Source organism: Ochotona curzoniae, unplaced genomic scaffold (assembly GCF_017591425.1).
Source record: "Ochotona curzoniae isolate NIBS_2020 unplaced genomic scaffold, NIBS_Ocur_1.0 scaffold_2476, whole genome shotgun sequence".
In the NCBI taxonomy this organism is placed as follows: Eukaryota; Metazoa; Chordata; class Mammalia; order Lagomorpha; family Ochotonidae; genus Ochotona; species Ochotona curzoniae.
Window position 1 is genome coordinate 515,116 of NW_024467095.1, and position 27,508 is coordinate 542,623.

The 27,508-nt window shown below is 54.3% G+C and overlaps 1 protein-coding gene across 3 annotated transcripts in view; it reads left to right on the plus strand.

Annotated features, from left to right (window-relative positions):
* The window catches only part of UBE2H (ubiquitin conjugating enzyme E2 H), a 55,276-nt gene extending 44,408 nt beyond the window's left edge, over positions 1-10,868 (plus strand). For all 3 annotated transcript variants that reach the window (XM_041002188.1, XM_041002186.1, XM_041002187.1), the window contains 2 exons: positions 6,453-6,581; positions 8,960-10,868. In XM_041002188.1, the coding sequence (XP_040858122.1) occupies positions 6,453-6,581; positions 8,960-9,084 (254 nt within the window). In that variant the 3' untranslated portion in view covers positions 9,085-10,868. The remainder of the gene's footprint in view (positions 1-6,452; positions 6,582-8,959) is intronic.
* Positions 10,869-27,508: the final 16,640 nt, after the last annotated feature.

Here is a 27,508-nt window from a genome sequence, read left to right on the forward strand (position 1 = left end):
TGGGGTTCTAGTCCTGGCTCTACCCCCTCGGTGTCGCGCAGCCAGCAGTGGCTCGAGGCCTTGGGTTGCTGCACCAACATGTGGAATGCAGATCTAGTTTGAGTTCCTGGCTCTAGGTTTTCTCCCGGCCCTGCCCTAGCTCTTGTGAGCATCTGGGGAGTGGACCAGCATGCAGAAAAGCTCTCCTGCCTCCTGTCTTCCAATAAAGAAAGAAATGGCCCCTTGCTTGTCATCAGTGTTAGAATGACGCCTCTGCACCACTACCTGCGTTTGGGCTAAGATCAGGATTTGGAAGTGAATCAGTCAGAGTCCTGCCCTGACAGGCAGCCAGGACTGCCCGGCTGTGCCTGGGACTAGGGTTGAAGGCCTCAAGGCTTCCTTTGATTCTGTGGATAGTGGCCTGCGTTTGTTTTTCTTCCTTTGCATATGATTAACCCTGCGTGTGGGTAACGTTTTCTTGTGCGTAATCACTTCACTTGTAGTTGCATGAAGGTGTGCCTAGTTACTTTTTTTTTTTTTTTTTTGACACTAAGAATAACTGAGTTATTTTCTAGTAATTAAACTTTTGGTATCACTACAGAAATACCCAGTAAGCTAATTACAGATTAACTACCCTCATTTCTGGAAGGTTAGTAGCAAATCCTATCACCATGTTTTACCTTGCAGTCTTCGGGTAAGCATAGTCATGCCAGGCTCGCACTAAGAGGAATGACCTCTAAAAACACCCAGGTATGGGTGTGGTTGGGCCGTGTGTTTGGAGATTGACCAGGCGATGAGAGTAGCGTTTTCCATGAACAAACTTGGTTCTGTGTTTTCAGCTAGTAGAACATTTTCTTGTCTAGATCCCTGCAATTTAGATCCACTAAGGGAAAGAGGTTGCGATTAGGCAGAGGATGGGAGGTGGATTTGCAATGCTTTAGAGCAGGCCACATTCTGTGGCTGCAGACCTCAGGGAGAGACAGATCTTCCACCTGTTTCTGTGCTCCCCAAATGGCTGAGCCAAAGCCAGGAGCTAAGCAATTCCTCTGGGTCTCCCCCATGGGTAGCAGGACCTCCAGTGGCTGTGCCATCTTGCATTGCTTTCCCAAGCACAGTGGCAGGGAGCTGGGTCAGAAGTGGCGCCGTCAGGACAGGACCCTAGGCAGCGCGCAGGTGAGACGCTGCCACTATGGCTGCTTGTCCACAGCTGCAGCACAGGCTTGCCCTGGACTGGCATGTCTTAAGCTTAGACTACTTCAAAGGTAAAATTCTGCTGCCAGAGGAGTTAGACTATGCCTGTTAGGTTGTAAATATTCTTTGGAGTACTTAACTATCAAGTTTGTTTTTGTTTCATTTTGTTTTGGGTTTTTGTAAGGATTTATTTATTTGAAAGGCAGAGTTACAAAAAGAGGATAAGTTACAGGATTTTATGTCTTCTTTTTAGACCCTAAGTCTACAATGGCCAGTGGTGGGAGCCTGCAGCTCCTTCTGGGTCTCCCGCATAACTGGCAGGAGACAGCTACTTGGGCCAGCAGCCACTGCCTTTCCAGACACAGTAACAGGAAGCTGGATTGACAGTGGAGCGTCGGGGACCTGAATTGGTGCTCACATGGAAAACTGACGTCATAGGCTGCAGTGTAACTGGCTGAGCGCTGTCTGCCCCTTAGGGAGATGCCTGCGTGCTTCTTCAGTGAGACCATGTGCTATCTTGGAGATCCTCGTGGACTGCCCCGAGGACACGATGAACTGGAAACGGTCACACCTGTTGAGTGTTGCTGTACACATCAGTGATACTGGCAGAGGAAGTGGTGACTGTGCCTCCTTGGGCTGTCCTTTAGCTGGTGGCTGTACATTGTCGCCTTGGCAGCTCTCCGCTGGCCGAGCGCAGCAGCTTGTGGGAGGCTGCTGGCAACGGGACCTGTCCCAGGCTGCACCGACACAGTGGCTGCTGCATTTCAGCCGTGCAGCCCCTCTGCGCCAGGAGACAAGTGGGCTCAAATACTGACTGTGGAATGCTGCTATCAAGCTCAAAAACCATTTCCTGTTTGAGGTTGGCCTGCTGTGTGTCTGAGGGCACTATCCATGCCTGGCTTTGCTGAAGTTTGCTGGGGTAGCGGGGTGCAGCATAGGTTAGGTTCCTCTGCTTACCACGTTTTTTCTTTTAACAACTGCTTGGTTGTACGCAGTGCACCACTCTCCTGTTGATGAAGGTGTATGGATCTTGTACTACTCTGTAGAATTTACTGATTTTTCTTGTTCACAGATGATAAGCAGCAAAACATTAAAGAAAACCTCCAAATCCATTATTAATACTACAAGTTCTTAGAAGCTAGATGAGGGAAAGAACGTAAATTATTAAACAACCTAAGGAAATCTGAAAATCTTACTGTTTACCTGTTTAAATCTTAGCAAAAAAGAAAAAGAAACAATCAATGCTTGGCTGCCCAGTTTTGAGAGATTTGGTGGATAGCTTTGCTATCTTCCATTTGTTGATTCACTCCCCAAGTAGCCACATCAGCTGAAGCTGAGCTGATCCAAAGCCAGAAGCCTGGAGCTTCTTCCGGGTCTCCCACTCGAGTGCAGGGTCCCAAGGCTTTGGGCTGTCCTTGACTGCTTTCCCAGGCCACAAGCAGGGAGCTGGATGGGAAGTGGTGCAGCTAGGATTCTAACCAGCACCCATATGGTCCAGCATGTGCAAAATGAGGACTTCAGCCACTAGGCTACTGCACAAAACCTTCACCATACTCTTTAATACAGCCAACTGACCGTAATCTAATCTGTTGTGATATGTTTCTGGCTCTCTCCGTTTGAAAAAAAATCAAAGATTAATGTTCATAATTTAAGATGTTTTGTTTGATTAGTTGAGAGACCAGAGCTGCATGCACTGCTGCACTCATGCCAGCAGCCTCTGGGTTGGATAGCGATTGGGAGCCTGGAACTCCACTTCTCGCGGGGACTCGCCTCACCCTGCCTCCCAGAGTCAGCGTTGGCAGGCAGCTCGCGTTGAGGGCTGGGATCCGGAGCCAGATGGGAGCACTCCAGTGTTTGATGTCATCATCTTAGCCTCTAGGTGTAAGTGCCTACTGCCAAGATTAATGTTTTTAAAATGACTCTTTGAACTAATACATGTTTTATTAATAATCCTGGAGAAACATGCTCACTTTGAACCTTTTCCCGATGTGAGTCTGTCATTCTTGGATGTAGCTGGACTCCCGCACCCGTGGTTTTCACCTTGAAAGCTCTTACCCTTCTGAGCATAAGTTAAGCACGTGCCTGCACTGTGCCTTGTGAAGGTTGGTTGCTAGTCAGTGGCAGCCCTCCACGGCGAATCCTTCCCTGTGTCCTGACAAAATTGTGTGGCAGAAGAGACAGCAGCTCACATGTCCAGGAGTCGATGGCCTCTGCCTGGGGTCGAGCTGCTGGAGGACAAGCCTGTGCTACCTGAAGCAGCCCACAGATCCTGCACTTCTCTGCTTCGGGCTCTGCCTGTGGCCTTGTGCTCCACATGTGGCATGGCACGAATGCAGAGCTCCGGGCAGCTTGAGCCATCTGGCTGTTGAGACCATGTCATGCATCAAAGGCCACCCTCAGGCGAGTTGACTAACCTCTGTTTCTGTGCGTGTACACTGGAGCTAGTGGGACCTCCGTGGATGGCTGTACTGACACGGGAAGCATTTGTGCAGCTCATAGGAAGTGCTGCGCAGTAGTTGACTGATGTTCCTGCTAACGGAACTCAGAAACTGACTCTTCCTGCCCTGGGGTTGCATTCATTTTGTGAAACTCTACTTAATTTGCTACCACTGCCTTAAAAACTCACCTACTCGGAGGAAAAGCATTTTCAGACTTCCTCTGGTTTTATTTCATTCTTAAGATACAGAAGAAAGAAAGGGACTGGTATTGGGGCAGCCTGCATCCCACATCAGAGCGCTGGTTTCAGTTCCTGCTCTGCTTCAGATCCAGCGCGCTGCTGATGCCCCTGGGAAGGCAGAAGGTGGACCAAGTGTCTGGGTTCCGGCCACCCCGTGGGTGTGCTGGACAGAGTTCCTGACCCTGGCTGAGCTTGGCCAAGACCTGGCTGTTGGCGGTCCTTTGGAGAGCAAATCAGCAAGGGCAAGATTTCTGTATCATTCTTATTTTTAAAGTCTTTTTTTATAAATGAAAATAAATTTTATTTTGTTTTATTTTTTAGTTTAAAATTCAAATTTTATGATACAATTCTGTGGAGTCTGGGATCCCACCCCCAGAAATATTTTTAAATGTAAAAACAGAATGTCATTTAAGTGTAGAAAGTAAGAAATTATAAGCTTGTGGCCTTGAGATGACTTTGAAGAATGGTAGTCTTGAGGGAACATCTTTGGGACAGTGGTGCTGTTCGACATGCCCAGATCGGAGTGCCTGATCCCAGTCCTAGCTTCCTCGTTGCATCAGGTGCGCTCTGGGAGGCAGTGGGTGATGGTTCAGCCTGCCTCCGTATGGAGCCCAGCTCCTGACTGGTTTGACCTAGGACTACCTGTTGCAGGCATTTGGGGAGTGAACCAGTGGGTGGAAGAGGTTCATCTGTCTTGGTCTCTTTCAATTAAAGGTAAACTGAAGAATTTTAAGTACTTTTCTTTTGTATGCATACCACATGTAGTTGTAATTTTAGAAAACATATGTATTAACCATCATAGGGCCTTTCTCCATCCAGCACTCAAGCACTAAAGCGTTTTCCCTCTAGTCCTCATCCCTTACAAAGTTCTTGCCAAGGATTTGTGCCTAAATGGTTGTTGATTTGTTGAATCTTGTTTGCTTTTATAAAGCATTTATAAATAAATGGCAGCAAAAATCTTACTGCGTATGTATAATTTTGGAGGTTATTTCAAAGGTTGTTCTGTTTTGTTTTATTATGCTGAGAAATTCCAGCATTTGTTTTCTGGTGCATGGGACCTTACTATTGGGACTTGGCCTTGTGGAGGTGAAACGGCCCTGGGGCGGATTGCCCAGGTGTGTATTCAGCCCAGCCAGCTCTTGTGCACATCATTCTCTAGGACGTAGGCGCTCCCAGCTGGAGGCGGTGGCACACACGTTCCTGAAGTGTCTGGTGCTAGTTCCTCGGCTTCCTGTCTGGCTTCCTGCAGAAGCCCACCCCGGGTGAAACTGAGTTTGAGGCTCCTAGTTTGGCCTGACTTAACCTCACCTCAGCTACTAGAGACGTTTGGGAAGTGAGCCACTAGGTGCAAGATCTGTCTTCATCTGACTGTCTCTGTGCTTCTTATAAAATAGAGGGGGGAAAAAAACACTTTTAAGTAAAAATTTGACTTCCTCAGCCCCAGCAGCCATATGTGTCTCTGGCAGTGAGCAGCGCCAGTTGCAAAACAATTTTATCTTTGCAACAAATTCTGTTGAGTTTTGCATTCTGGAAATTCTTTGTTCCATTTTTCAATCTTACACTGATAAGGAAAGCCTCCTACAGGTAAAGTTGGGCAAACTCTGGCTACCTGTGGGACAACAGCTGCACCTGTTTACCCGTTGTGTCTGCCTCTATCTGTGGTACTTTGTCTAGCATAGGATTTCTGAACCTTAGCTTCATTGGCATTTTAGTCCGAATAGTCATCGAAGGAGTGGACGTGTGCAGGGCCTGCCCTGAGCGCAGCCCTGCTGGCAACTGCCACACTCCAGGCAGTGCCACTTCCCCAGTTAGCACAAGTCACTCCATGGTGGGAACTTATTGCCGGCTTGGGAAAGTTGTACAGCTGCTTGAAGGCTTTTTTTTTTTCCCTCCTTTGAATCTAGTAAATGGGGCAGAATAAATTAAAGGTAGTAGTTGATGCTTTAGCATTGCCTTCAGGGAGCAGCCGGGAAAGGGCAGAGACAGAAGCACTCGGCTCGCTGGTCCCTCTCGGCCAAGGAGGGCTCTGTCGGCTGTCTTGTGCAGAGCGCCACAGAGCAGCAGGCTTTTTGCTGTGTTGGGGTGTCTTCTCTGTGTGTGAGCATGTTTTTTTGCAGGCGTGTGTAGGTTCCTATCCTTGTAACTCTGGGTAATTGAAAAACTGCTTACTTCTGTTAGAAATCAGGGGCATTGAATGAAGTGTCAATTGTGTTCAGTTCTTTAAAGAGCTGGCATACTTTTTGAATGCTTTTTTATACTCTTTTTAAGTAGCGATCAATTGGGAGTTACAGAAAATGATCCATTAAGAAATTACTCATTTTGTAAGAATGTAGGGTGCTGTAGAGTGCTGTTGTAATACTTGATTCTTGGTTGTGGAATAATGACATGTTGGTTGGGGAAATGGAGTGAATTCAAATTGGGACAAATACCAGCTGTGTGTATCTGGTTCTCCTGTTTCAATGTCGCTTTAGCATTGAGCTGGATACGTGCCGTAGGTCACGTGCGTGGCACACACAGTGGGGGTAAGCACTTTTGACTACAAACTGCAGGTGGATTGTGGGCACACTTCAGTACTCCTAGGCATGACGTGCTTCTCTGTCTGCAGATCTTACCAACATATTTGAGTCCTTCCTGCCCCAGTTGTTGGCCTATCCAAACCCCATCGATCCTCTCAATGGAGACGCCGCCGCCATGTACCTCCACCGCCCTGAAGAGTACAAGCAGAAGATTAAAGGTGAGACGGGTCGACTGGGGCCCAAAGAGCTTGGTCTGTCGGACTTTCAAAGCCCTTTAACCCTAATGATCTTTCTGAAAACATTCTGGGGCTGAGGCAGTACTTGGTGAGGCAGTACTTGGCGAGGCAGTACTTGGCGGGGCAGTACTTGGCAGGGCAGTACTTGGCGGGGCAGTACTTGGCAGGGCAGTCTTGGTGGGAGCTGAGGTAATGTGTTTGCTCCTTCCTTAGGAAGTGGAATCCTTGTTTCCTGTGCGTCACACACTTTACAGGTGCACACGGGGTTTCCTTGAAAGGGACATAGGCTCGCAGAAGGAGATCTCAAGGCCCGCATGGGCATATCCGTTTGTCAGTGTCCCTTTAGGTCTTCGTGTGTGAGAACTTTGACAGGGAGAAGTTTAAATGCATCCGTCTTTTGCCTGGTGGCGCCCTGGTCCCCGGCACAGCCCATCTGCAGCATTTGCTGTTTTACACCCTTCCTCTCTGCAAACTTGGGATCCCGTTGTCTAAGCCTGGCTGTTCTTTTTTTTTTTTTTTTTTTTTCTAAACACTTTCCTGTACATGAATCTGTTACAGTAGCAGCTCAATCACTTTAATGTGTTTTCTTTTTTATTTGCTGTTTTCCTTTGTTTTTGCTTGGGCTGCCCCTCCTCTCCCTCACCACTTGGAGAGATTCTTCACTTCTAGATGAAGGCATCTGGGCCTGGACTTCCTCCTGCAGACTTCCACCTGTGTGTCCCAATACCTCACGTCTGCGTACAGTGTAACCTTTTTTCAAAAAAAGCAAATCTTTTATGTTTATTTATTTTTATTGGAAAGTCACATTTACAGAGAGAAGGAGAGACAAAGAGAAAGATCTTCCATTCGCTGGTTCACTCCCCAAGTGGCTCAATGACTGGAGCTGAGCCAATCTGAAGCCAGGAGCCAAGAGCTTCTTCTGGGTCTCCCACAGAAGTGCAGAGTCCTAAGGCTCTGAGCTGTTCTCAGTTGCTTTCTTAGGCCACAAGTAGGGAGCTGGGAGGGAAGCGGAGCAACCAGGATACAAACTAGCACCCATATGGGATCACTGCACATGTGAGAATTTAGCCATTAGCCTACTGTGCCGAGCCCTGTGTCTGCTTAATCCTAAACATTGGCACTCAGATTTAGTGGAACTGATTTGAAAACATGTTTAAATAGAGTCAATCCCACAGAGCTGGGCACTCCCCGTGACTGCTCTCAGGGCGTCAACTTCTGAGTAAAGGAAGCTCTGCTTCCTTCATTGGTCACGGAAAGTTTCAAACCTACAGAAAAACCATCACCATCCCCTGATGGAAAAACCTCCCTGTTTTGCTTTATTTGCTGTAGCGTTTTTTTAAGGAGGAAGACAGAGTTCTCTCTGCGTGTTGTGCTCATTTCACTCTGGTGAGCTAAGTTTGGCCCGGGCTGTCTGCTCTGGCTGGCAGGGCCTGGTCGCAGCGTCTGCCTGCCTGGTCCTCTTGGCTCCTGTCTGGGAGCTCTAGTGACCTTGCTGCACTTCCCTCTAGTCCTAGTAAGTTCTGAATGGGCATGTTTTCCTTGCACGTGCTGAGAAAATTAGTGCTACCAAATTACAGGGCCAAAGCATGCTTCTCTGGAAAGCGAGTTCCTGCCTGGTTATGGGCTGGTTGAATTTCATTACTTTAGTGTAAAGTTCTGTTCTAATGAATTTAAAGGGACTCAGTTGCCCGTCAAATACCCTTTCTCTTTTCCGTAACGCTTTAGAATGTTTTTAAGATTTAATATTCTCGGCTAGACCTCCTGCACTGATGACCCAATTCTGGCAAACCGGTTGGTTTTCCCGTTGGAGTGTGGGCCCCTGCTTCACTGCAGGACTCTCAGCTGCTTGTCACCTTGTGCTGTGCCAGGGGAGACTGGGGCACAGCGCAGCCTCGGTGTGCAGGGTAGTGACTGCCCTAAACAGCTTGACTGAAGACGGCTCTGCCAGCTGCTCACAGCTGACAAGCAGGCAGAGCCACGCCAGCTGTAATTATATAACTGTGATGATGGGGGATTTCCTGCGAACTTGCCACAGATCCATGGTTAGTCCTGTTCAAACTGGACATGAATCATATTACTGCCAGAGGAAAAGTGTGGGGAGGGCACCCTTGCCCCAGGGCCTCGTATTCTGGGATGATGCTGGGGACGTTTTCTCACTCCCCTGCACGTGTGCAAATGATGTTCTGTGTAGCCGCTCCTGATAAGCCCTTCCCTGGGGCCAAATGACCAGACCGGTGTCCCCATGGGCCCGCTTTGCGTTAGGGACCCTGGCCGTCCGCTTGCGTGCTCCAGGCAGGTGGCCAGCCTGCAGCCCGTGGCCGTGGCTCACCGCCCTGTGTTTTCTCTCCCGCCCCATGCAGAGTACATCCAGAAGTACGCCACGGAGGAGGCTCTGAAGGAGCAGGAAGAAGGCACCGGGGACAGCTCGTCCGAGAGCTCCATGTCTGACTTTTCCGAAGATGAGGCCCAGGATATGGAGTTGTAGTAGAAACAGCACCTGCTTTTCAGAAAGACTATTATTTCCTAACCATGAGAAGCAGACTATAATATTCATATTTAAACAAAGCAATTTTTTTTATTACTAAACAAGGTTTTTATGAATAATAGCATTGATATATATATATTATATATCACCCTTTAGATCTTGATTTTCTTGGTCATTTCTCAGCCGGAGGTGCATAGCATATTCCCACATTCCATTTTGGTAGCAATATGCAATCTGAATGCATGCATTCATAAGTCCATTTGGCCAAGTCAGCTTGTGTGCTACTGAACTGTCAAAAGAAATAGGCGCTCTGATAGATAGACGTAGAATGACAGGAAGAAGTTGCTTCTTTATTGATGGTTCCAAAGAAACAAACTAAACCAGCCGGCCCTTGGACGTGAAGCTAGATCAGTGGTTGTTCAGAATGGACAGGAAGAAGCTGGGAGGCAGAGCGAGCTTCTGGAGTGGGGCGAGCCAGCCCCCCAAGACTCGAGCTGCGTCTCGCTGTGCGCCCGACACAGCCCTTGCCCTGCGCAGTCCAGTAAGAAGCAGGGAGCTCAGTGCAAGCGTTCAGACTTGATTCTTGAGTCGGACTCGGTGCGTTTTGATGTGTGGATACCTGACCTTCACCCCCTCGGGCCTGCAGCTGCAGCGCTTGCTCTGGAGGACCTTGGGAAGTCTTTGCAGAAGCTGGTTTTTCTTGGTCGAGCTGGTAGTCCGGGCCTACAAGGGACTGGAAGGAGGCTACGTCTCCTGCCCTCGGCCGGACGGTCTGAGACCACCGTCCTGGACGGAGCGCCTTCTGTCTGAGGGGGACTTTGTTGGGTTTGGGGGCTGTGTGGATTGACAGGCCGAGCCCCCTCGCCCGTGGTTTGGTTTGCCTTTGCCTCCTGCTGCCACTGCTGGCGGCTGCCTGGTCATCTGCTGGTGGGAGTGTGAAACGGGGGTTTCCAACCCAACATGCACCCCAAATGTAAAACAATGATAATTGGAACAAATAAAGGCTTTTGTACCCAAAGTGACCCGACACAGGAGAAAGTTTGTTTTGTTTCCAGAGAGTGACTGACCTGGAAGAAGGGATTCAGAGAGGATGCAGGACAGTTCTGAAGGTCACAAGGAAAGGAGTCCCTAACGTGCAGGCCGCCGCGGGCCCCACACTGCACCTGCTGTGCCGCCAGGCAGCAGCTCTGCGCGCTTGGCCCCGCTGCCACCACCGGGCAGTTCCAGGATCAGCCAGTCCCAGGACTTCCTAAAGACAACGTTTGAGTGTCCCCCTGAGGTCAGCTTTGCTTTGGTGTGTAGTCCTGCTTTAGTGTTGTATTGCACAAGCTTGAAGTCTGAGATTGGAAGATCCCCTACCTTTTTATTCAAAAAGCACAATCAATCTTTTCTTTGAAAAAAATCTATATATAAAGTACAACTTGCTTTTGAGCATGATTATTTTCCTAAATAAAAAGACAAAGAATTTCTTTAGGTTAATTACGGGCATGAAGCGAAAGGTTTTCATTAAGAGATTCAAAGTGCAGCTGGGTAGGGCTGTGGTTGGTTCTCTCTAGCATTCGAGCTCGCTGGGAGGGTCGAATTAACTCTGTAACCTGTAACGGTGTCCTTTGATGCGTCCCTCGCACGCTGTCGTCACTGCCGGCCCTGTCCGACTCACTCTCCTGCTGAAGTAGCCGTGTGCTTGTGCTAGAACCACTACCGTAGGTGCTGCTTGGGGTAGGGTTAAAATGCTGGGTGGTGATTGGAGTTCAAACAATAAATTGTATTTTTTCAATATTGTATAAACAATAGTGTTCTAATTGCCTTTCAAAAAAAATAATGTGCAGATGAGAATTGTTTTTGATCTTGTCCAACAACTAGTTAGAACCAAGTTACAGACGGTCTGTTAGCAAGGCACACTCTTCCCCCAAATCCACTCTGTTGTCAAATGGAGATGCATCAGCAGAGCTGCAGGGCCAGACAGCGAGGGGCAGGAGTGCCCCGGGCACCTGCAGGGCCAGACAGCGAGGAGCAGGAGTGCCCCGGGCACCTGCAGGGGCACAGCCGAGGGGCCGGAGTCCCCCGGACACCTGCAGGGCCAGACAGCGAGGGGCAGGAGTGCCCCGGGCACCTGCAGGCCAGCGAGGGCCAGAGTCCCCAGCACTGCAGGGGCAGCGAGGGCGGAGTCCCCGGGCACCTGCAGGGGCACAGCCGAGGGGCCAGAGTCCCCCAGGCACCTGCAGGGGCACAGCCGAGGGGCCGGAGTCCCTGGGGAACCGGCAGGGGCACAGCCGAGGGGCCGGAGTCCCCTGGGCACCTGCAGGGGCACAGCTGCAGGTCCTCATGTGGCGGCAGAGAGGCATGTGTGTAGGGAGGTCTGAGAAGGCCTCTCGGTGCCGGATTCTCCTCCTGAGGTCTTGGGGCGCTGCCCTCCACAGCACAACCACGCCCCAGAAGCTTTTTGCACACTAACTTGTGTCCTTTCCCTGCACCTAGGAGAGACGAGCATAGAAGACGAGTTCCAGGTGCAGAGTTTGCTGACGGAAGGCTGGCCTGGTGCACGGCCCCAAGGCTGCTTGCAGCACAGCTCGAGTTGCCCACAGTTAACCCCTGCTCGCACTCCGAGGGCCTGAGGCCCAGGGGCAGGCTGGGCACCCACGCCTGGACGGCGCTGGGGCCGCTCAGAGCTGCTGCTGCCAGGTCCCAGGCTTGCTTAGTCCCCGATGGCTTCAAAGTCCTACCTGTGGCTTACCTGCTCTTGCCAAACACCAATGAGCAAGGTGGCCACAAACAGGTCCTCGGAGGACGTTATTCCAGCTCATGGGCAGTGTGGTCACCCTCCTGAGGTCACTGTTGGGTTTCAATCCACATTTGCTTTTACACGAGTGAGACGATTATCACATGTCACTATAAATTCTCTCTAGGACCCAACACTTCTTGGCCATTTCCTTAGCTGTTGTCATTGCCAGCTGGCCAATGGAAGTCCGCCTGGCCTTGGCCGACCCTTGCCTTTGACCAGGTCTTCTGGCGGGATGGCTCACCCCCACGGGTCAAGTACTGCAGAGGTGGGCTTGGTGTTAGACACCGTGCCCTGCTGTGTCTTAAGCGTCCCCGAGAGTTGAGGCCAGCACCTCCCTTCCCGGGGTCACGGCCTGGAGTGACAGGGCGGAGAGCATCATCTCTTCGGACTTCTGAGTCCGAGTCTACTCTGCCTGGCTGCTGGGCCCCTCGGCGGTTCTCTTAGGGGTTGGCTGGTGGGGGCAGGGGCCTCAGGCCCGCAGGCCTCACTGAGGGAGGCCGGGGCTGTTGGCTTGGGAAGAAATGGCCGTTCTGATTGTGTTTGGTACATTCAGTGTGATGCTTGAAGAGACGGGGGTTTCGCAGCCCTTGAATCAGCTTTTTCTGCTTTCTCCTCGCCCTGCTCCTCCCTCCCACCTTTTCCCCTTGCGTTGTGTTGATCGAGTGCGCACGCCTGTCAGCAGGACAGACGCCGCCTCTAACTAGAACCTCTTCATAGCTGTGTATAATGAAAATAATGAAAACTGTAAGTTTTTTTAAATAAAATGTGTATATACCTTGGCAAATGGCTGGGCCTTGGTCACAAAGATTTCGGAAAGCGTCCTCCACTCACATTGTCTGACCCCTTGGGCCTTGCGTCCGTGTCCCAGGAGTTCCCGGGCTGGAGCCCTGGGGTCCCCTCCGTGTCCCAGGAGCTCCCGGGCTGGAGGCCTGGGGTCCCCTCCGTGTCCCGGGAGCCCCTGCACCCTCAGCAGCACAGAGCCATCCCCTGTGAGGACCTTCAGGGGTCCCCTCACCCCACCCCCGCCTGGGCCTTCCCTCCCGTTTCCCCGCTTGGCCTTGACCTCAGCGGTAGTGCTGCTTCCTGTCAGAGCTAATCTACCCAGACTGGTGCCCTCTGGGCCTCGCCCTGGAGAAGGGCTTTTCCCAGGACGCCAAGCGCCAGCAGCTGGCACTGCCGTTCCTTCCTGGGGTGTTGGCCTTGGTGGCCACCAGGTGGCACTGCTGCCCGTTTCCCTAAACCGACCCTTCAGACAAAGGAAAGTGCTTTTCTTGGTCTTTGTTCTCTGGTGGTCCCAAACTCCTGCCCCCTGCTGCCTGCACCTGCCACAGAGAATGGGGGTACAGCAACCGCCTTCCTGGTGGCAGGGAGACCCTCCAACCAGCTGGGTGCCAGCGGTGCCCAAAAGGCAAAGTCCTCCCAGGTTGCCAGCCAGTCTCAGTCCCCACACTCCCGCTCCCTGGCCTGGTCTCTGGCTGAGCAGGCTCACACTGGCACCTTGGGACTCTAAGACAACGTTGTGGTTTAAACTGTGAGGTGCCAAGGTTCCAGGATGAGGACAGAGGTTTTAGACCCCAAAGTGCGTGCATTTTCCAGCCAAGTCAGGTGGGCAGGGACACAGTGTTCCTGAAGTGCCAGGACAGCTGCCCCGGGGGGGGGGGGGTCATGCAATGATCCAGCTGCTAAATCCTCGCCTTACACACACCTGCCCACGTGGGCACCAGTACATGTCTTGGCTGTTCCACTTCCCATCCAGCTCCCTGCTTGTGGCCTGGGAAAGCAGTCGAGGACGGCCTAAAGCCTTGGGACCCTGCATCCGCGTGGGAGACCCGGAAAAAGCTCCTGGCTCCTGGCTTCGGATTGACAGCTTTGCTATTGTGGCCACTTGGGGAGTGAATCAGCGGACAGAAGATCTTCCTGTCTCTCCTCTCTGTATATCTGACTTTCCAATAGGAATAAGTCTTTAAAAAATAAATCTTGACCAAAAAAACCCGCTCTAGTGGATTGTGAGTGGGCGCCCCCAGTGATCTGTGTCCCTTCCCCACTGCCCCAGCCTCCCTCTCTTGGTGGCGTTGCCCAGGAAGGGAACTGGGACCTCTGACACATGTAGCCCTTGCAGATCTGTTAGGGCCTGGGAGGCCTGAAGTCCGAGTCGCCAGAACAGCACTCTCCGTCTCTGAAAGGCCATGTCCCTGTGACACCTGGCCACCTAGAGACACAGGAGGATTGTCATGACCGGTATCCGTGGTCCCATCAGAAGGCCTGGCAGCCCTGGTCTGTAAGGAATCAGGAGTGTGGGAGCTGAGGCCCAGCCATCTCTCCAGTGCCACAAGTCTGGGCTGGGGCAGTCACTGCTCCTCAGGACCCAGCTTCGTCTGACTGACAGAGCTAAGGGTTGGGGCACTTCTGGGTCTGGGCTCAAGGCTGCACCCCCACGCCTTGTGCCAAGTCAGACGGCAGGAACAGACCCGGCCTCCCAAGACCCGCTCCGACTGCCCCACCATGCAAACTGCCCCTGGTCCCTCGGCTTCGCGCTCAGGGGTCCCTCCCGCCTGGGCCAGGATGAAGCCAGCAGCCCTCTGTGAGGGCCTCGCTGCCCCAACGGACAGGCATTGGCACCTGCTGAAGCCATGGAGGGCATCTACAAAGTGCAGTAGGGACACACTGGGTGCCTGAGTTGGCACCTGCCCCACATCAATCCCCACTCCCTGCTAGTGCAGACCCTGGAGGCAGCATGGGATGCTGAGTTCTTGCCATCCTTGGGGGAAGAACTAGACAGGCTTCTGGGCTGTCGGCTTTGGCCTGGCACAATCCTGGCTGTGCCAAATATGTGGGGGTGAACCAACAACCACCAGATGGGCAGATGACAAATCTCCGTCTGTTTAAAAAAAAAAAATTCCGGGCCCGGCGCGGTGGCGCAGTGGTTAGGGTCCTCGCCTTGCACACCCAGGATCCCATATGAGCACCGGTTCTAATCCCGGCGGCCCCGCTTCCCTTCCAGCTCCCTGCCTGTGGCCCGGGAAAGCAGTCGAGGACAGCCCAAAGCTTTGGGAACCTGCACCCGCGTGGGAGACCCGGAAGAGGCTCCTGGCTTCGGATCGGCATAGTATCGGCCCGTTGCGCTCACTTGGGGAGTGAATCATCGGATGGAAGATCTTCCTCTCTGTCTCTCCTCTCTGTATATCCGCCTTTCCAATGAAAAAATAATAAAAATAAATCTTTAAAAAAAAAAATTCCACTTTCCAGAAATCTGTTTTTACAGATTTCCAAAAAAGGATGGGCTGGTAATCGGTGAGCATTCCAGAAACAGGATTTCCTCCAGGTGGCAGCTGGGTGTGCCCTTCAGGAAGTAGATGGCGCCATCCCACATTAACTACCTCCGAGTTGCCTGGCAGGTCGGCCCCACAGTAAGAGCCACACCCATACAGAACCAAGCTCTTCAATTGCAGGGCACTCCAGCAAGGCCCACCTGGGCCAAAGTGCCCCTGTCTGAGCTGAGCCTCCTGCTGCTGCCCCATCTGCGGGCTCAGCCTCAGGATCGAGGCCTTGCCCTGGTCACTTCCACCTGCTCCTGCAGGCATCCCTGCCCTCAACTCTCCTGCTTGCAGCCGAGTCAGAAAATACAACAGACTTAGCCGCAGTCCAAAGCATGGCAATGGAACGGAAGCTACACAGTTTAAAACCTCACTCTTAAAACGAGGTTAAGCTAATGTTGTGCTTAACTCTATATAGTCAAACATTTCGGCCTGTAATAGTAAATGCACGGGATATTTAGTATCTAGCCTGTATTCCACACAGCACATCTCAATTAGGATATCAGGTTTTTAGCATTTAAGAGGATATACAGGCCAGCCAAAGCAGGTTTGCAGAAACAATTTGCACTGTTTGTTTGAAATGTTCAGCTAGAAGGACACACCTTGGGGGTGGCTGTCGTGCAGCTGGGTAAGCTACCATTGGCTGTGCTGGCTGTCCTTCTGCAGCCCAGCTTCCTGCAGAGAGCGGTGGGAGGCAGCAGGTGAGTGCCTGGGTTGGTGCCATCCACTCCAGGTAGCCGTTTGGGGAGTGGACCAGCGGATGGATGCTCTGTGTGTCTCTGCTGACATTCTGTCTTTCAAATAAATAGAACCTCACATGGCCCGCGGGGCCTCTCCCCTGCAGGAGTCTGAGTGCGACCTTGGGGCTACCGAAGAGGTTGGGCAGCGGGGCCCAGAAGTCAGAACCTCGCACCGCGCAGGGTGCACGCAGGTCCTTCCTGCGGGCCGTGACCCCGAGCCCTGGTCGCCTCCGCCTGGTCCTGCAGGAAACCCAAGCGGCCCCTGGGATCAGCGGGCGGCGCCGGCCAAACCGACATCGCCCAGTGTGTGCGCCCTCCGCTGCCGCCGCCAGGGGGCGCCCGGGCCTCACTGACCAGCCACGGAGACCATGGCTCCCTCGGAAACTGGGATTGGTGGGAACGCCAGGCTGCTTGCTGAAGCTGGGCAGTCCAGGTGCAGGGAAGTTAGGAGGACAGATGGTTACCACCGCGGACCTTTGTGGAGACAGGGAACCTCTTTAAGCTGCTCCCTCAGTACTTGGGGCAGGTGTCTGCTGCTGCAGTGAGGGTACGCAGCCCTGTCCCCAGCCCTGGGTACACGCTGGGCCACGCTGGGCCCCGGGGCCACCCTGTCCCCAGGGACTGGGAAATGCAGCCTGCAGGAGCACCCACTGTCCGTTAGGTGAGTGAGGTTCTCAAACACAATGTGCGGATCTTACGTTTTTGGAAACTTCTGTTGAAACAAAAACGGCAACACCAGAATCCCACAGAGCACTGGTTCAAGTCCTGGCTGCTTACTTCCCATCCAGCTCCCTGCTCGTAGCCGGGGACGAAACAGAAGATGAGCCTAGTCCCTGGGCCCTGCACTGACGTGGGAGACTCAGAAGAAGCTCCAGGCTCAGGCCTCGCCATTAGTAAATCAGCAGATCTATTTTTCTGTCTCCCTGTCTCTGAGAGAATAGGAACGTTTGTACAGTTGGTAGCTGTGTGAGAATGTTAAGAAATTGGTACTCAGGGCCTGTGTGGTGATGTACCACTGCTTACGATGCCAGAATCCCACGTGAGGGCTGCTTTGTAACCCTCCTGCTCCACTTCCTATCCAGCTGGTACTGATGCTCTTGGGAAAGCAGCGGAGGATGGCCCCAGGGCTTGGACCCTGCACCCCCAGGGAAGCAAGGCTGGAGCTCCAGCCACAGTGGCCGTTTGGGCAGTGAGCCAGCCAATGGAAGAGCTCTCAGTGTCTGTAATTCTGCTTTTAAAGGAAAAAGATTTGTTTACTTTAAGAGCATAGTTACAGAAAGAGAGCAAGCTGGGACAGGAAAGATCTCCCATTAGCTGGTTTACTCCCCAAAAGGACCCGACTGCGGAGCTAGGAAGGTTATAAACTTTCTGACAGACCTTCAAAGACACCTGTTAGCCTCAAAATCTCTATTTGAAAACATGGAGCCCTATTGTATTCCCTGACTAGGGAACAGAGGGTGTGGAGGACAAAGCCGTTCTCAGCTGCGGGAGCCCAGCTGAGTGGTCCCAGCTGAGTGTGTGTGCCCCCCGTCAGCCTGGGTGCCGCCCCCCAGGCCGCGCTGCCTGCCATCTACCTCGATCGCCTGTGGACGCCCAGGTTTGCTTTCTGAGCCTGGGAAGGAGAAAGAGAACAGCTGAGAGCCCAGCCCTGGTCCCCACAACAGGCAGACGCCGGGCAATCGCTGCAAGCCACAGGGCGAAGTAGGGGCCAGGTACTCTACAGCTGCTGCCTGAGGCTGGGCCGGGCCTGGCCTGGCCTTGGGGGGCACCCAGGGCTGTCCCCACAGGGCTCAGGGCTGAGAGAAGCTGCAGCTCCTGGACAGTACAGCAGCGATGCCCATGCTTGCTGTGCCTAGCTCGGGCTAAGGACCTTACCTCGGGCGGGGAGGCCAGCATGGCCCACACAGACACCTGTCACGGCCGCCTGCCCCGCGTCTGTTCCCTCTGCTGGGATCGGTACCACAAGCCCTCTGCTCCTTACCCTGGGGCTCCTGACAACTGGCACCCTCCATGCTTCCCTCTGGGGCTGGTGGGGGGGGGGCACAGGTGAGCCTTTCCTTCTTGGGGTTCGAGGCTAAGGGGAGAAGAGCCTGGGGCTGGGCCAGGGGCACTTCCTGAAGCATAAACCAGGCTTTGCTTTAGCCAGAGAATTCAAAGGCTGGGTTACACCATCTTTGTCACACATTGTCATCATGAATCATGACCAGGGGCTGGTCCTGTGGTACAATGGGTAGAGCCCCCACCAGTGGCACCGACATCCTATATGGGAACCCATTTGTGTCCCAGCTGCTCCACTTCCCATGCAGCTCCCTGCCTGTGGCCTAGGAAAGCAGCAGAGGATGGCTCAAGGCCTTGGACCCTGCACCCGTGTAGGAGACCTGAAGAAGCTCCTGGCTTCCAATTGGCCCAGCCCCAGCTGTTCAAACAATTTGGGGAATGAGTCAACAGGTGGAAGATTCCTGTGTCTCCTCTCTGTAACACTGCCTTTCTAATACAATAACCCTGAAGAAAAGTAACTGACTATACCAATACCAGACAAAACAGACTTTGCTATTTTTTAAAGATTTATTTATTTTAATTGCAAAGTTCGAGATACAGAGAGGAGGAGAGGCAGAGAGGAAGATCTTCCATTTGCTGATTCACTCCTCAAGTGGCCTCAATTACTGGAGCTGAGCTGATCCGAAGCCAGGCGCTTTTTCCGAGTCTCCCACGCGGGTGCAGGGTCCCACGGCTTTGGGCCGTCCTCGACTGCTTTCTGGGGCCACAGGCAGGAAGCTGGAAGGGAAGCAGAGCCGCTGGGACACGAGCCGCTGCACATGTAAGATGTCAACTTCACAGACGACAGACTTACCCACAATATCGCTGTGAGCTCCGGGAAACCTGCTCACAGAGGAGCGGGCGAGGGGGTGTGTCTGCGCCCTGCAGCCGTCGGCCAGTCCTTGAATTCTGTCACAGTGACCCAGCATCACAAATGATTCTTAATGACCTTTCTGCTGACAGATCTGCTCATTTCTTGTCTAACTTGTTGAAAGTAAAGAACTTGGGGCCAAGTACAGTGGCCTAGTAGGCTAAGCCTCTACCCACAGCACCAGCAGCATGTGTGGGTGTTGGTTTTGTCCCAGCTGAGTCACTTCTGGGCCACCCCCACCTGCGTATGGACTGGGAAAGTAGTGGAGGTGGCCTAGTGGACACTCAGGTGCCACGGGCCAGCTGGGAAAAGCAGGGAGGAGGCTGAGCTGCCCAAGAGTCATGGTGGGCACCCAGAGCCCAGGCTGCTCCTGCCCCCCTTTGGCCCTCAGTGCCCCTGGGCACCCCAAAGCTGTCCTTGCCCTGTTTGTTGACGTCCCCTCGGGCTGCTGCATGTTCCTGTAAGGACCTCAGCCCGGGGAGATTTTCTAGGGCTCTATGGAAGAGCAGCTGAGAACCTCCCCCGAGAGGCAGTGGCTGAGACGGGCCAGGGCCAGGTGGGGACAGAGCCTGGGTCCCTCAAGGTACCTGCCCCGGCCTGCTGGGGGAGGGGAGGGTCTGCCAGGCGGGCCCTGGGGAGATGCTGCACCCAGACCCCTGCCTGGGAAGGGAAGAGAGACATTTCCAGTCATCCCGGACTTAATGAGGCCTGACCTCCCCTACCCACAGGGAGCTGGGGCTCCCCGCCTGCTGCCAGGCGTCCTTCTCGCACCCCACCAGGTCTAGCCTGCCAGTCTGTCCCTGTTGATGACAGCTGGGAGTCCCCAGGGCGAGGGAGGCAGGTGCAGGTCCTTGTCGCCCCTTGGGAGGTGGCCGAGGAGCCCCTCACGTCGCAGGCCTTGGAGCAACAACTGAGGCTGAGTGGGGAGGTGTCCAATGGCCACAGCGTGCAGGGAGTCAGGCTGGGTGCTGGGGCTCAGGTTACTGACCCACTCTGGAAAGAGGGCACGGGGCCAGCAGGATCAGTGGTCATTACTAATGCATGCGCTGGCTGCGGCCTGGTGACCAGCTCAGTCTCCCCAGCTGGGCCCCCAGGGGTATGGAGGCCTCAGGACCTGCTCCAGCCCCAGCAGGGGGCTCTGGGAATGGTCAAGACCAACCCTGATGGTAGTGGAAGCGGGAGACAGGGGAAGCGCCATGGCCAGTGCTGGGCAGCTCCCATGGACAGGCCCCGGGGGGGCCCCCCCAGGAACACCTGCGGCCCGTGCCCTCCTGGGCTCAAGGAGGCCACTGCCTTGCATTTGAATTTGGTTTTTGCAAGGGAAATGGCCTGCACTGCCAGCCACAGGCCTGCTCATCCTGGGGGGCCCAGCCACCCCGGGCCAGGGGTGACAAGAGCAGGGTCAGGGCTCCAGGCTGGGGCTCGCCGGGGCTGGCTGGACCTCGTTCCTAGGCCTTCAGGTCACAGCCCGCTTGAGCACGGTCCCTGCTCTGCACCGGCCGGTGGGAAGGACAACCCTGTTCGCTCTTCTGGCAGTCAGACGTGCCCACCTGCAGACTCGAGGTGGCATGGGTCGAGGAGCGGCAGAACTGCCCAGGCCACTTGCCTATCTCCTCATCGCCAGCCGGGACTTCTTTCCACAGGGCGAGTATACTTCCCTATGAATAATTTGCACCTGCCTAGCCTGGCAGGGCCGGCCACATCCCTCTTCTCGGACGTCAACACCGAGCTCTCTGCTCTCCCCTCCGCGTCCCTTCCCTGGCTGCCCTGCCACCACCCACTTCTATGAGAAGCCGGAGGACCACGCGCCAGCCCCTGCTTCCCCTGAAGGGAAGGCTGCCGACCACGTGCCCTTGGCCTTCTCGGGTGGGCACTCAGCCCTCAAGATGCCTGCTATCATCTTGTTTTTAGCTCACTCATCCATGTCAGGTGCAATGCAAATACAAGACACACCCCCCACATGCACATCCCAAGGGCACCAACAATCAAACTTGTAACAGAAGTGTTTCAAGTTTATTTGAAAGGCAGAGAGAGAGACCTCAGTAGCCAGATCTAGCCAAGCCAGTGTTCCCTCAGCTGTGTGGGAGCGACCCAGGCCTTCCCAGGGGCTTAGCAGCACCCGTCAGCGTACGTGCGGACCGAGTAGGGGGCAGGCCGGACTGAGCTAAGCCACAATGCCCGGGGGTAGGTACAAGAGCCAGATGGGACAGGGGACAGCACATGCAAAAACCAGGGCTGGGGCAGCCTGGTGGGCATTCCTGGAGGGTGCCCCGCGAGGCTGCAGTACTCGCCAGTGTGCTTGGGCACCGGGGCCACGGTGGGCTGGGCTAGCGCCCATCAGACCCTATAGCTATGGGGCTGCGGGCAGGCCGGACTAGGCAGCTGCATCTACCATCGATGCACGTTAGCTGGTAGAGGTGGTGACCCAAACCAGACCCTGCACTGGCTGGCGCACACAAGAGTCAAGTCTGAGGTCACCCCAGATGAGGTTTCTTGGGGAACTCAGCTGGAATGCTGGTGTCAACCCTGATCACCACAGGGGAAATCAGAAGATGTGAGGTCTGACCGTGGAGTGCACTGCTCGGTTCCTGATTCCCATGCAGGGAAACACACAGCTGCATGCCAAGGCCGCGGCAGGCAGCTCGCCCAGGCAGCAGGGGGCACTGAGTGCCTCACCAGAAGATGCAAAGTGGAGCAGGACAGACAGCTCTCCTGGCCAAGCTTCGCAGCAAGTTCTGGGTGTGCCAGCACAGTAAGGTGGACACTGCCAACCAACAGAGTTTTGAAAGATTTTCTCAACCCTGGAGCAACGAGGCCAACCTCTGAGAACTCTCACTCAGGTTACCACCCTCTCGGCATGAGTGCCCGCTCGGGTGACGCCCTCTCGGCATGAGGTGCCCACTCGGGTGACGCCCTCTCGGCATGAGGTGCCCGCACGCACAGGAGTGCATCTTGCACTCAGGCATTGTAGTTCTTTCTTGGCTTTGAATTCTTATCTCAGGGTGCAGGAAGGGAGGAACCCAGAATAAAGACGAAGGTAACAACGTTGCTATAGGATCAGCATGCCCTATGTGGACCATTGCGAGTCCCAGCTGCTCCACTTTGAAACCAGTTCCTTCTGATGCCCCCGGGAGGGCAGCACGGCAATGATGCAGCAGACGAAAGAGCCTCTGTTACTCTGACGGAGTTACAGAGAGGAGAGTCAGAGGAAATCTCCCAACCACGGGTTCGCTGCCCCGATGCCCACAACATGCCCCCGATGCTGCAGCTGAGCCGATTAGAAGCCAGGAGCTTCTTTTGGGTCTCCCACGTGAGTGCAGGATGTGAGGACTTGAGCTGCCCTCCAGTGTTTTCCCAGGCCATAAGCAGGAACCTTGATGGGAAGCACAGCAGCTGGGACATGAATCAGTGCCCATAAGGGATGCCAGCACAGCAGACAAAGGATTAGCCTACTATACCACCACTTCAGCTGCCTCAAATAAATAAATTAGAGAGAGAGAAAAAAAAAAAAAGATGAAGACACCTGGTCCCATAACACTCGGCTCCCAAGGCCTCTGCCTCCGGCTCTGCCTGTCTTCTGACTCTCGCTGACACAGGCGCTTGTCATTGGTGTTGGACATCACCCCAGTAATCCAGGATGAGCTCTCACAATCCTGAACTTGATTACATCTGCAAAGACCCTTCTCACAGACAAGGTCACGGTCACAGCCTCTGCGGACTAGGCCAGGCCTTTTTTGGCAGCCGCCGTTCAGCCCACTATTTTGGCTACAAAGAGCAGAAACCCACTAAGGACCCTGGGAATGTCACATGCACAGGACTGCAAGGGAATGCCTGGGCAAAAGAGGTGAGCCTGTGGCTTAGTGTGTTAAGTCCCTGCCTGCAATGTTAGCATCCCTTTTGGGTGCCAGTTCCAGCCCTGGCTATCTCACTTCTGACCCAGTTCCCTGGTAATGTACCTGGGAAGGCAGAAGACGGCTCAAGCCCTTGGGCCCCTGCTCCCATGTGGGGGACCTGGAAGAAGCTCCGAGCTCCGGGCGCAGGCCTCTCCCGGACCTGGCTATTGGGACCATCTAGGGAACGAAACAGCTAATACAAGATATTCCTGTCTCTCCTCTCTGTCAATCTGTCTTTACAATAAAAAAAGACACGAGAGAGAAGAAAAGAAAGAAAATCCTGGCCAGTCTTGGCAGGGGCTGGTTAGCGCCTGGGTTATCTGGCCCCTAAGTGTGGACAAGAGAGACAGGCACCAGCACAGGGCGTCGGTGGACAGAGCCTCGGTGGGCCCCGACCAGAGGCGGCAGGTGCTGCCCTCCGGCCCGGGAAGCCTCCGGCAGCCGAGGCAGGCAGAGGCGGCGACATGGGCTGTCCCAGGGGGCTGTAGGGGCAGGTCCCCTTGCCCAGAGTAAAGCCTTCTGAGATGAACCTGCCAACCCCTGTGCCACCCTGAGGTGCTCGCCCACACAGGGTGGAGGCCAGCGAGTGCTGGGCCATGGACAAGCTGGTGGGGAAGGAGAGCAAGAGAGGAATGGGGCCCAGGGACAGCACGGGTCAAGGTCATCCCTCATGGAGCTGAGTGTAGGGCCTGGGGTGCTGTGGCAGCGAGGCCAGCACTCCAAGGCCTTACCAGAAGGCGCCTCAGCATCCCATCTCAGCTCCTTCTGCAAGATGGCGGCCTGCAGGGGGACAGGTACAGCTGAGCATCTAGCAGGGGCCACACCAGAGTGAGCTGCTGTGGCACGGAGGGAGAGCCGGACTTCCTCGAAGGTGATAGAAGCCAGGGTGTGGAGGCCACACTGCCCCCTACCTGGAGTGGAGGGAACAGGAGGCTGCGGGCACTGCTGGTGCCCATTGCTGCTCACACCAAGTCATGCCCACAGTCCCGCCCCTTCGGAACTTTCCCAAAGCCTTCTAGCAGGTGACTTCGGCCCCTGCTGGTGCCCAGGAGCCTTGCCCTGCCCAGCATCTTGCCAGAAGCCCTTTAGGGTTGGGCTGGTAGACACAGGTAGAGCTGTCTTTCTCAAGGGGAGAAAGGCTATACAGCTCAAAGGCTATACTGGCCAGTCCTCCACCTCCAAGTGTCTGCACTCCATACAGGCTCCGGTTCGTGTCCCGGCAGCCCCACTTCCCATCCAGCTCCCTGCTTGTGGCCTGGGAAAGTAGTGGAAGACAGCCTTGAGCCTGTACTCATTGTGGGAGACCCAGAGGAGGCTCCTGGCCCTTGGCTGTTGCCCTCATTTGGGGAGTAAACCAGCGGACAGAAGCTCTTTCTCCGTAAATCTGCCTTTCCAATGAAAACAGATCTTAAAAGAAAGAAAAGCAGTCACACACAGAGAGACACACATATATGCACATACACAAGCATACACATGCACACATATACACACATGCACACACATATTGGGACTGGAACCCCCAGGCCAGCCCCCTGGTGACCACTGCACGCCAGGTGCTCTAGGGGTGGGGGACAGGCAGACAGGTGGCATGAAGGACAAGGGCTGCAGCTCAAGAAGTGGCAGGAGGGCCCAGCATCACCTTCCAAAGCCATTTCCTTCACTGCGTACCGCTGGCTGATAAAAGCGGATTCCTGTCGGGAGCAGGTGGGCCTGGTTAAGGCTCCGTGCCCCCTGGACCATCAACAAAGAGAAAGAGAAGCCCCCCTTGGGTGTGGGGCTCAGCGTCAAAGCCCAGGCTCTCAGCAAGCCACTGCACCTCCTCAGCAACCCCAACGGGGCTCTCAGGAAGCTGTGTGCCACTGTAGACCCCGCCAGGCCTGGCTTGCACAGGGAGGGCATTGGCAGTAGATAACCCTGCCGCCTGCTCGCCCATGTCTCCTGGGGGAATGGCTGCCCGGCTTCCTGGATTGCCCGGGGCTGGCAACTGGGGGCATTGCCCCCCTCGCTCCTTCTGGGCCAGCATGTGGGCTCCTGGGGGGCTGCTGGGCAGGAGGGAGTGCCTAGCCCTCTCCCAGCCCCCTCTGCTGCCATCACAACCAGTAGGCCCTGTCCTGGGTGCCAGGGTGGCCATCAGAGGAGCCCCCAGCGCCAGGCCTAGGTCCCTTAACTGCTGTGGCCCCTGAAGAGCTGAAAGACCTCACGCGCTCGTGTTACGCCCCGTGACAGCTGCCGAAGGCTGCATCCTTATCTCTGCTCACCTCCAGGCAGACAGATGGTGGCAGCCCTGCTGCCTCACCCAGCGTCCCAACAGTCCCCGAGGCCAAGCTCAGGCAGTGCGGTCCCCTGGGTGAGGCAGCCCAGGCTGAGGACTCCCAGCTGTCACTGCAGGAGCCAGCTGTGGACCCGAGGGGTCTGGCCTTGCGGGAGTTGCAACTCCTCTCTCAGGCCTGACCTGCCAGTGGCACAGCTTCTAAAAGCTTTCTGCCACACACACTCCTCCAGGTTCGCAGTCAGCATGCTGGGGACTCACTGGTGCCTGTCCTCTTCTCACCCTAGGCAGGCACAAAAGGAGGCTGTGGACTGCGCTTCCAGAGGACTTCCTGTAGGAAGCAACTTCTAAGGCAGGTCCTTAAAGGACGGGTGTGCTGGGAGGGGGTCAGGAGGGTGGGGTAAGCAGGCGAGAAATAAAATGGGGAGGTGGGAGCAGAGGAACCAACAGTCACTTTAAAATATATGTATATAATAACACCTGAATTGGCACCTTTTACCTTTTCAGCTTTATTCTATTGAAAGGCAGAGTTGCAGAGAAGATAGACAGAGAAAGACGGAGAGACAGCCTGTTGACTCTCGTCCCAATTGGCTGCAATGACTGCAGTTGGACCGGTCCAAAGCCAGGAGGCAGGAGCTTCTTCTGGATCTCCCACACAGGTGCGGAGGCCCAAAGCCCTTGGGCCATCCTCCTCGGCTTTCTCTGCAGATTAGCAGAGAGCTAGATCAAAACTAAGAAGCTGGGACTGGATCCGGGATTCACATGGATGTCAGTATATCAGCGGCAGCTTAACCCACCAGGCCACAGCACTGGCCCCAGCAAGTTTTTCTTAAAAAGAGATCTTTCTTGGAAGACTTTGAAGAAATAGATAGAAGTGGAGCCACATGAATTGACAGTGGAGGGGGGACACTGACGGGGAGATCGGCCCCCATCCCTGCTTTCATGCCTATTTAATGAAGCAGAATTGAAAAACAAGGGATTTGGGCTGGAGTCATGGCTCAACATTTTAATGCCCCACCTGTAAATGCCAGCTTCCCTTTTGGTCCCTGGTTCATGTCCCAAGTGCTCCACTTCAGATCCAGCTCCCTGCCTGTGGCCTGGGAGAGCAGTGGAGGACGGCCCAGAGCCTTGGGACCTGCAGCTTCATGGGAGACCTGGAGGAGGCTCCTGGCTCCTGGCTTCAGATCAACCCAGCTCTAGCCATTAGGGCCATTTGGAGAATGAACCAGAGGGTGGAAGATCTTTCCCTTTCTGTCTCTCCTGATTATAACTCTGCCTTTCAACTAAAAATAAATAAATCTTTAAAAAAGAAATGAGAAAAAAATGTAAGCAAGAGCTCTATTTTCAGTGATGTCATCATGGCCCCACGTGACCCTGCCGGAGCTCTGCGGCAGCAGGCCCCTAGGGTCTGGGGAGGCAGCATGGTAGTGTCCACACATTTGTGGTCCCTGGGCTCTTGTGATGAGCAGGAACCTGTGGGCCAGCGCACGAACCCCTACTTCCATCTCGCGCCAAGCCCTTCAGGCTCCCACAGAGCTTCCCAGCAGCTTCAGCGCAGGTGTCTGCGCTCCCTTGGCCTGAAGCTCCGCCCAGGCGTGTGAAGCGCCAGGGCGTGGGGGCTGCCGCAGCCAGCGAGTGTGCAGCTGGCGAGCTGTGGGTCAATCGCATGTCTGATGTGCACATTGTGAGGCCGCTCAGGGCAATGCATCCCACAGAAATTTGCATTCTGTAACAGTGGGAAAGCGGAAACCGCCCACCTGTCCTCCAAAGAGTATTGGGAAGTGAAGGGACAGCCACAGGGAGAAATCCAGTGGAATACCGTGTTCCAACGGGAAGGGGCCATGGGGAACAGCAGCCTGGGTGGATCCTCTTGGTTTGGGTTAAAACTGTAAGCAACAGGTACACAAAGCCTCAAGGGGCAGGCTCATGAGAACGCGAGCTAGCCGCCTGCATCCCAAGAGCCTGGACTGAATCCCAGTGGCTGCTCCACTTCAGATCAGCACCCTGCTAACTTACTCAGGAAAGCAACAGAAGATGGTCATGTGCTTGGGTTCCTGCACCCATGTGGGAGACCTGAAAGAAGCTCTTGGCTCCTGGCTTTGGACAGCTCAGCTCTGGTCATTGTGGCCGTGGGAGGAAGGAACTAGCAGATGAAAGAAAGGGAGACATGTCTGAGATCTCTGGAAGGAGCTCCTGGCTCCTGGCTTCTGGCTGGCTCCAGCTCTGGCTGTTACAGGCATGTGGGGAGTGAGCCTGTTGATAAACTGTCCTTTCTCTTTCTCTGTTACTTTGCCTTTCAATGAAATATCTCAGACTTGGAAGGGTAGCAACGCCATCAGCACTGGCCAAGGACATGCATTCTGCTGTGGGGCCAAACATGACTTTGCAATGGCAATTAGAGAAAAAGGAAAAATCAAAACCCAAGGCACCCCAGCAATTCTGCCAGCGCACCAGGGTGAGTGACCTGGCCCCTGCCCACCCTTCCCTTCTCCTCCAGGGCTCCAGTGTCATTCAGGCA